Source organism: Cebidichthys violaceus, unplaced genomic scaffold (assembly GCF_023349555.1).
Source record: "Cebidichthys violaceus isolate CVI_PGR_0920_01 unplaced genomic scaffold, fCebVio1.0.p SCAF_22, whole genome shotgun sequence".
Classification (NCBI taxonomy): domain Eukaryota; kingdom Metazoa; phylum Chordata; class Actinopteri; order Perciformes; family Stichaeidae; genus Cebidichthys; species Cebidichthys violaceus.
The window spans coordinates 5594915-5604482 of NW_027176395.1; the positions used below are offsets into that span (position 1 = coordinate 5594915).

General features: G+C 42.9%; 2 protein-coding genes across 2 annotated transcripts; one reads left to right on the plus strand and one right to left on the minus strand.

The window, feature by feature from the left end:
- The first annotated feature begins 214 nt into the window (after positions 1–214).
- Positions 215–5173, plus strand: pnn (pinin, desmosome associated protein). Its single transcript, XM_068717820.1, has 9 exons — positions 215–362; positions 848–925; positions 1280–1351; positions 1864–1939; positions 2080–2174; positions 2309–2384; positions 2732–2887; positions 3065–3203; positions 3320–5173. Exons 1-9 carry the CDS (start codon positions 250–252, stop codon positions 4594–4596), a joined length of 2082 nt encoding a protein of 693 aa, XP_068573921.1. The 5' UTR covers positions 215–249; the 3' UTR covers positions 4597–5173.
- Positions 5174–5755: 582 nt separating this feature from the next.
- Positions 5756–9508, minus strand: gemin2 (gem (nuclear organelle) associated protein 2). Its single transcript, XM_068717769.1, has 10 exons — positions 9282–9508; positions 8845–8929; positions 8435–8524; positions 8045–8104; positions 7770–7886; positions 7592–7636; positions 7426–7494; positions 7206–7316; positions 6893–6951; positions 5756–6113 (listed from the first exon to the last, which is right to left on the minus strand). Exons 1-10 carry the CDS (start codon positions 9401–9403, stop codon positions 6074–6076), a joined length of 798 nt encoding a protein of 265 aa, XP_068573870.1. The 5' UTR covers positions 9404–9508; the 3' UTR covers positions 5756–6073.
- Positions 9509–9568: the final 60 nt, after the last annotated feature.

The window sequence follows — 9568 nt, forward strand, 5'->3', positions numbered from 1 at the left end:
ATGCCTTATTCTGTTAATGTTGGGTTTAAAAACTGCATGCATTTGGTATGTTTGTCTATATATAGGTACATTCAAACAGGCATAGTTTCTGCTTTTCGGATTAAAAAACAACAACAACTGAGCAGCAGGTGGCGGTACTGCGCAACAACAACCTCGCATCTCAGCTGCCACGCCCGAAGAAAAAAAGAAGAGCGAGTGAAGGTAGAAGAAGAAGAAACAACACGTGATTCGCGCTAACTGCTTGGCAAGATGGCGGTGGTAGTGCGGAGCTTGCAAGACCAGCTCGAAAAAGCAAAGGAAAGCCTGAAAAATGTGGACGATAATATTCGTAAATTAACGGGACGTGACCCCAATGAATCAAGGTGAACAAAAATAGCCTAAGTGTTTTTTATGATTTTCCCTTTAGCGTATTTCACGTGACGAGCTAACCAAATTGCTAGCATTCAAATGACTAGCAACATTTGCTAACATGAGTCGGTTAGCTAGTTAGCAAACATTACCACCTCCGTACATTGTTTTGTGCTTGTGAAACCTACACACGGTCGCATTAGCTGCGTCCACACTGATGCATTGGCCACACTAAACTAATACATGTAACCCGGGATGAACCTGCTCTTGATATTGAAGTGGAATACCACAGCACGCGCACCGTGCAAGGCCCTGCAGGCGTCGTGCGGGTGTCACTCCAGCTAAAACGTTACCTGTTTTATTACTTCTAAATGTCTCTGCTGCCAACAAAGTAGCTATAGTATTACCAAGAATCCTATACCAACATTTTCCTCGGAGCTGATGTGACTCAGTACTTGCTGTCTTTTGTCGCTGACGGTGTTTCTGGTTGTGTTCACAGACCGGGTCAGATCCGTCGGCTCAGCGGCCCCATGGCAGGCCCCGGTGGAGGTAGAGGCAGAGGAGTGAACCTGCTCAGGTAACGCTGTGCTCCAGGTGGCTGCATTCAACGACATGCTCATTGAGACAGTGTCGGACTCTGGATGTGCTCTCAAACTAGTTAGGATATTTGGTCCATGCCTCTTAAAGCTACATTTGTGAGTTTGATTAAATAATGAGCCATCAATTTAATTTAGAAAATAATAATGTGGCTGTTTGGTGGATTTATATTCATTACAATTTATACACATGAATGTGTTTACACTAAATATTAAGACAGTAAACTGAACACCTCTTAATATAGAACTATACAAGTCAACTTTGCAACAAACTGCTTCCAAAGTGAACATGAAATTGACTCTACAGTCTAACCGCTGTGTCTCTGCTGTCCCAGGCGTAGTCTCTCAGACATGGGAAGCGGCGGCCCCCCTGCCAAGCAGAGGGACATCGAAGGAGCCCTGCTGAGGTGAGATTTACATGTTTTTCAATGTGCAATGTGCATCAAACTGTCATACTAACGGCAACTCTTTGCATAATCTCATGATGGTGAAACATCCCATGTAGATAGAAAGGAACTCAAGGAAGTTCAGTAGATTAGTAAAACAAATGCACTTCAACTCAATTTTCAATAAAATGTTACAAGTTTAAATAAGAGTTTATTGCTGGTATTGGGAAATATAATTTGTTGCTTGCTTGTATTGCTCTAGGGGATCCAAACACTTAACATCGCTCAAAGACTGCCTCCAGCCAACCAGCAATCAGGAAATATAACATTCACCATATGTTCTGAGGTTGTTCGGTGCAGTCTTCCGGGGGTTTTTGTGCCCTTGTGTTCAGATCACACCAACGTTTTTAGTAATTGAATCCCTTTGATTCTGTGTGTTCTGACGGATGTGATTCTTAGCTACCAGCGTGCTGCATTTACGTAGAACGTGTGAAGTGTTTCTGGGCGTCTGATCTCTTTGAGTGTGTCTGCAGGCTGGCGGGGGACCAGAGGGCCAGGAGAGACGCGCGTCACGACAGCGACGCCGAGGATGATGACGACGTCAAAAAGGTAAGAATGAAGAGTTGATCTCTTCTGAGTTGGTGGCGCTGTTCATATGTGCAGTACATGGGGGAGAAAAGTTTGAGGAAGCTAAAACAAACGTACCTAACGAATGCGTTTCTCTCCATCATGTTTTCTTCTTCCCTCAGCCGGCGTTGCAGTCGTCTGTAGTAGCTACCTCTAAGGAGAGAACACGCAGAGACCTCATTCAAGATCAAACCATGGACGAGAGGGGCAAACAGAGGTAGGCCAGCACGGCGGCCATATTTATGCTCACATTTGTTGAACTTCACCAACAAACAGAAATTGGGACTAATAAACATTGTACAGCTGAAAATTGACAGTCGTGTGTGATGGTGGGTTTGTGTTCTCGTTCAGGAATCGGCGTATGTTCGGCCTGCTGATGGGGACCCTGCAGAAATTCAAACAAGAGTCCCACGTCTCCACGGAGAAGGTGAGGGACACCTGTCCAATTAGTTCATAGATGTCGATTGAAAATCGTTTGTGGTATTGGCTTATTTCATCCACAGCGCAAAGATAACAATATGCCCCTGAAATATTTTTTGTTTTTTTGACTGCAAACAGTTGGTTAATATATGTGTATATTTTAAAAGTAATGGATGTCGGCAGGGCCATAGTGTTTTAGTCTCTGTGTTTTGTAAAGCATTTTATCATTTTATATCTGTATATGGAGGACATATAAATGTAGAGGAAACCCAGCTGCTGGCCCGATACCATTCAAATGACTGTCTATCTTCCTCTTGAACTCATCCCGTCTCCGTCCATCTTCTGCTGATACAGCAAAAGCGTCGTACAGAGATCGAGCAGAAGCTTGAGGTTCAGGCTGAGACTGAGAAAAAGAAGGCGGAGAGTGACAAGAGGGAGCTGTTTGAAGAGAGGAGAGCCAAACAGACTGAGCTGAGACTGCTGGAACAGAAAGTGGAATTAGCTCAGCTGGTAAGAAAATACCAGTAGAAACAAAAGACATTCAATTTGGTTATTAGCAGCACTGACGGATAGCTTGCATTTGGAGATGGAATGTTTAGATGTAGTGTTATGTTTTGGTATGATTGCATATAAAACAAATGAGATGGCGACAGTTTGTACTTAACCTTCTCTTTCCTCCTTTGTCAGCAAGAGGAGTGGACCAGCCACAACAATCGTCTGGTGAAATACATTCGTACTAAGACCAAGCCTCACATCTTCTACGCACCTGGAAAAATATGCTCCGCCACACAGAAACTCCTCGATGACTCCACCAAGAAACTAAATGGTCAGTGGCTTCTTCTCGTCGGAAGCATCTTTTCCATGTGTTTCCTGTACTTGAGGAAGACTGTGTGTTTATCACTCTGTAACCTCTGTGGATATTCGGTTCTGTTTTCTGGACAGCGGTGTTTGAGGAGAGGCGTGAGGCTTTTGCCGAACACCTCAGCAAGATGGAGTCCCGCCCCCGGAGGCAACCAAACCGCGACCAGGATGGCAACACGGCAGCAACAGGGATGGACCACTCGGCGGAGGGTAAGCCAGCGGGTCAGGTAGTCAAGGTGACAGGTAACAAGGGGGATGCAGAGATGGAGGAAGAGGAGGAGGAGGAGGAAGAGAGGGAGAGGGAAAAGGAGGGGGATAGAAAGGTGAAAGAGAAGGACAACAAATGGGAGGAAGGGAAGAAGGAAGTGTTGAAGAAGAAAGAGGTGGAGATGATGGAGTTGATTGAGGAGGAGAGAGAGGAGGAGAAGGTAGGAGAGGAGGGGGTTAAAGATGTAAAGGACAGAGGGGAGAAGGGAGAGAAGGAGGCAAGTCCAGAGTCAGAGGAGATGGAGGTGGAGGGCGGGACAGAGCAGGTGGACAGGGTTAAGGGCGATGAGGAAGAAGCAGACAGTAAGCAGGGGCCCACAGACCTCCAAACTGAGAAGAACCAGGACACCCAGTCCTCTGAACCAACCGTAGCCAGCCAAGAAGCACCAGACACCAGCCTGCAGCCCCAGCTCAGCCACACAGCAGGGGAGCCGGCAGTAAAGCCCTCTGAGACCCAGGCATCCCCTCCAACCCCAGAACCCCAAACAGCCTCCACGGAGCCTGGGCAGGACATCATCCCCGGCCCCGAGGTCCAGAACACGGCAACAGAGAAGCAGGCCGTGGAGGAGAAACCAGGGGACGAAGCTCCCCAAAAACTGCCCGATTCTCAGGAGGCCCCCAGCATCACCCCCGCACCCTCTAAGGAGGAGGAGGGCGGTGGCAGAGGGAGGAAGAAGGCAAAGGAGTCAAAGAAGGGCCGCAGTCATAGTAACAGCTCCTCCTCTTCCTCCTCCGGCTCCTCCTCCAGCGGAAGCTCCTCCTCGTCCTCTGGATCCAGCCGCTCCTCTTCGTCCTCATCATCCTCCTCGTCCTCATCGTCCAACAGCAGCCGAAGTCGCAACCGAGACGACGGCAAGCGTAAGAGGAGGCCGTCTGACAGGGCCAGGGACCGGAAGAAAGGAGAAGAGAAAAGTCACCGCAAGAGAGGAGGAGGAGGAGGAGGAGGAGGAGGGGGCGGTGGAGGAGGAGGAGGGAGGGACTCCAAGGGGTCCAAGGAGAAGAAGAAGAAGAGGAGCGATGAAGGGAGGGGCAGGTCATCCCGGAGCGATAGGGAGCATAAAGATAGAGACAGGAAGGACAAGAGACGCTGATCGGGTGGAAACCAACTATTTGCTTAATGACACATGAAGAGTTTTTAAACTAGCATTGTCTAGAAGGCCTTTTGAGGTTTTAACATGATTTTTTTTTTTTCTCAGTGTAGGGATTTAAGAGTTGATGTCAAAAAGGAATTAAACAGTGGATTTTAAAATTGTACCTTTACTTGGCAAAAGAAATGTAAACTGGACTCCTAGTCAGCGGTGCATTGGACGCCTTACTAAACAGGTTTGATTTAGTCATTTATCTTCGTTCTGACATCTGGGTTCTAAAAGGTCTTTGTGAAATATGAAAGGATCGTGTTGAATGTTAACAGGTTTTCATCCTAATCATAATGCCACAGGCTGGGTTAATGGTGGGTATCATAGCAGTAACCACTAATGTATGCTAGTGTTTTCAAGTTAACGTGACAATGCTGTTCATCCTCTATTTCCACTGTTTGATCAATGTCAAGGCCCTTGTACCTTCATGTGGTACATGTGTGATTTAGCTCGAATGCTGGTTTTTGAAAATGTTTTTTCCATTTTTTTTGTACCGACCAAAAATCTGCTTCAAATTAAAGGTGAGATATTAGTGGACGTGTGTGGTGTATTTTTTTTATTTATTTTTTTGTTATTTTAGGGCTGCAACTGTTTTCAGTATCGGCTAAATCAGATTCTTTGCATCGATTGGTCTGTAGAATGTCAAAATACAGAAATTTCCTTTCCAATTTCCCAGAGTCTAAGATGAGCTCTTAAACCACCTAAAACAAAGAATTTCAGATGCAGTAAAAACAAAAGCAGGGACCTCCACATTCTATGATGTACTTATCCAGTCTGTGTATAACCTACAGTAGATGACTGTCAGCATGCCCCAGTTTGGAGAAACCGGAGAACCGTGTGAGAGAGAGAGAGCGTGTGTGTGTGTGTGTGAGCTATATTTAGTGCATTTTCACAGCTTTACCAACGGGGACCTGAACTGTTAGTTACTTTTCAAAGCCCCAACACTCCTTTGACAGAACAGTTATTTGACCTCTACGGTTGGTTGTGATTTTGAACTAACCATAAGTATAAAGTCAAAACACATTCACTCTGAATCACTTTGTAATATTTCATGGTTTCTGATCTTGGCGACTATATTTGAAGGTGTTTTATGACCAATAACGATGTCCTCATAAATAGTAAATCAGTTTAATAGAAAAAGTAACTTTACAAAAAAATGATAATCATCTCATGCTTTGGTTGTCCTGTTACATCAGCAGAGACCCAAATGAATAGACATAATCCCGGTTGTGAGTTCTTGATCCAGATCTTTCGGTGATGTCCTGAACTTTCCCCGCAGCTCTCTACGTGGTTGTTTGCACTGCTGCGTGCTATGAACGTTCTCTCCGCTGGTTTTAAGAGTCTCCATCTTCCATACGGTTCCTGTTGCTTCACTGTCATCTGGAGGGATGCCACACCCTCCTCTGCCTCGATATTCTACTCAACCCTGTGCTCACTCCGGCTGGTCTGCCAGGTCATTCTGCTCAAAGTATCTGCAGGAAAGAAACGGAACGGATCATGCATGTTATATCTGACATATGTAATATATATATATATATATATATATATATCTATATATCTATATATATATATATCTATATATATATATATATCTATATATATATATATCTATATATATATATATATCTATATATATATCTATATATATATATATATCTATATATAGTAATATATATATATAGTAATATATAGTAATATATATATATATATATATATATAATATATAGTAATATATATATATATATATATATATAATATATAGTAATATATATATATATATATAATATATAGTAATATATATATATATATATATATATAATATATAGTAATATATATATATATATATATATTATATAATATATATCTATATATTATATAATATATATCTATATATTATATATATATATATTATATATATATATATCTATATATTATATAATATATATATATATATATATATCTATCAGATATATATATATATATCTATCAGATATATATATATATATATATATATATATATATATCTATATATATATATCAGATATATATATATATATATATATATATATATATATATATATATAAAAAATACAAATTGTAATATGTTGGTGTAATCACTCTGTATAAACAAGATACTGGTAGGACCACAAACTCTTGACAGCTCCTTCTCTCTTTGCGTTGGATTTAATATGACCAACCATTGCAGACAGCCCTCATGTATTAAATGTCATGTGACCTCAGTGGTAGATACCTGGCAACAAGACAGATGAGCAGGTTGAGGGCCGGCAGTTTCTCATCCTCCTGACTCTCCTGTGGAATCATTAACGCAAAATAAAAAAGGGAACAGTCGTCACTGTGAAAAGTACAGTGTTTGGAATTCATTACGGATTCATTGTTTCTGGCAGGAGCTGTGAGAGCTACCATGACAGGACACTCTATATTATAGTGTGTCCTGTGACTATAAGCTACCACCTACACCTCTGGGGAGGTTTTAGCACCAAAGAGATGAATTAAACTTGTAGATTTTCCACTTAGGAGCTACAGACGCATTGGTAGAGTCGTACCAGTGTGCTGCGGAGCTGAGCACATCTCCTGGCCAGCTGTCTGATGGAGGAGTGGGCTTCGGGCAGCAGAGGCTTCTCCAGGCAGGCCAACAAAGCGAACAACCAGCGACCCTACGGCAAGCAAACGGGTGGTACAGACGCACAGCAACATGGTGTCACACAGGAGGAGTTGGCAACTGATCAGAATTAAACGCGGAGTGACTTAATGAACGGAACTCACCAACTGTGCAACAAACTCATGTTCCTCAAACCAGCAGATTAGAATTTCCAACACCATCAGCACTGTGGACTGACGACACACATACACAGGAAAAAAAACAAGTAATCAGACGGTTGAATTGGTTTTGTGAATGTGAGCTACGTGTGTGAAGGAGGAGGCTGTTCACCTGGTTCAGTCTGCTGACGATGGTGAGGAAGGGAGGGTAGCCCACCTGAGCACGGACACACGTTTCATTATCATAGAAAGAGTCTTTTAGGAATTTAGCCCATTACCTGACCATCAAATTAAATTAAAAATGATAATAGTTCAGTAAATGAGTAATTTTCTTCACACATTCATACAACCTTGCTGTAATCCAGCAACGGCTCTGGTTCAGCTTCTGTGTGGCCGGATGAAGCGCCCGCATAGACCGTCTCTCCTAAACAAAACCTCTTCCAGCCCTCCTCATCCTTTGGCTCTGGCTGTCGGACACGGACACAGACACAGACACACACACACACACACGTGAATTTATACCAAATACAAGTGTTCTAGTGCTCAGCATTCTGCCCAAACACAAACGGATGCTCTCGAGGTGACACCTCAAATGTGCTGGTGATCAGTTTGCACTTCTCCTCACCATCTGCACGTCGTCGTCCAGAGTGTGGCTGCTCCAGTGATCCCTGTTCTTTGTGATGCTCTGAATGCAAAAGGCAGAACCCACAAATAGTTTGATTGTGAAACGGGATTATTGTATTTGTTTTATTCAATAACCCTGCCAAAGAGCATCATTGCAACACACTTAAACACAGAGCCAAGTAAGATTATTTGATCATCCTGTGACATGGATTATACCTTTCTAGCAGAGAACACAATACCTTCAGTATTTAGACAGCTCAACAGAAGGTTTCCAGACATTGCTTTGAGGTTCTGGTTATTTATAATGTACATGTGATACAGTGTTTGGCATTTTATAAACTAAAGTAAAAAAAACTAAAACTAAAAAAGAAAGTACTGGAAGATACTTTACCTGTCTGACATGTGAGAAGTTGCTGACTTGGTGCTGCTGCCAACTGAGGCTGGGAGAGAACCCCTCCGGAGCAGCATGGCAACCCGCCACCTTCAAACAGAAGACACCTCTTCAAAGAGTGGAACGCATAGTTCCGATCTCACACACGCCATCATCATCATCATCCGTGTGTCCCTTGAAAGTCATTTTAAACTTTACACAAGCAGTCTGGTCTACTGATAAAATAGGGATTGGATTTGTATATTGAAAAACACAACACTTCAGCTGATCATTCTTAAACATAACCTTAAAATGACTCAAATAAACAGCACAAATGACATAAAAGAGCATCATTAAGATCTGTACTGCACTGTATGTTTATGCACTCATTGTTTCATTTAATAAGCCTCACAGTGTGCACGGTTACTCACAGAGGCATTAATTGTTTGTTTCTTCTTCAGCTTCTTGGGGTCAATCTGAGCAACCACCACCTCTGGGCACAGTGAGGCCTCCAACCTGAAGAATAACATAGATTATACGAATGACATGAAACATATATAATGAAACATTTATAACATTCAAGCACATGACTAACTGGTTCATCTCATGTACTCTACTAGTATAGTTGAGCAAAGCGTGGACATGGAAGCATAAAGCAATATATTGTAACACTGGCTGTCACAATACAACTCTGCTGTCTGACTTTCTTTGTGTGCATGAACCTAGCTAACGTTAGTTGACGAGCTTCGCTGATATCCACCATTTGTACACTATTTCCGGTGGTAGCATCGGTGTAGCACACGGCATTCACCCTAATTCTGTCACTGTGCACGCGGAAAACAATAGGAGTTATGTGAGGTAAACTCACTGGACTTGTCGGAGGTACTCGCGGGGGTTTCTCGGCGGTCCATTCAGGTCCAGGTCCTCTGCAGCGGCTCCAAACTCAACGGGCAGCAGCCTCGGCATTAACTCCTCCACGTCCGACTTCATTTTGAAACCAATTGAAAGCGAATGTCTATCAAGACGTGCGAGGTACAATGTTGTTGCCGAATCAAGCGCCTGTGTTGGTATAACGTGTGAAACTAGGAAGCCATCTTGATTGGAAGCGCGGAGTGATGACGTTGACTCTGTGCGCGGTGTTGGTTGTTATGGTGA

Coding starts and splice junctions, on each gene's coding strand:
- gemin2 (XM_068717769.1), bottom strand. CDS start 9,403: ATGAAGTCGGACGTGGAGGAGTTAATGCCGAGGCTGCTGCCCGTTGAG. Junction 7,887..8,044: donor TGGACGACGACGTGCAGATG/GTGAGGAGAAGT, acceptor CGTGTCCGACAG/CCAGAGCCAAAGGATGAGGA. Junction 6,114..6,892: donor CTCATCTGTCTTGTTGCCAG/GTATCTACCACT, acceptor TCTTTCCTGCAG/ATACTTTGAGCAGAATGACC.
- pnn (XM_068717820.1), top strand. CDS start 250: ATGGCGGTGGTAGTGCGGAGCTTGCAAGACCAGCTCGAAAAAGCAAAG. Junction 1,352..1,863: donor ATCGAAGGAGCCCTGCTGAG/GTGAGATTTACA, acceptor GTGTGTCTGCAG/GCTGGCGGGGGACCAGAGGG. Junction 2,175..2,308: donor GACGAGAGGGGCAAACAGAG/GTAGGCCAGCAC, acceptor GTTCTCGTTCAG/GAATCGGCGTATGTTCGGCC.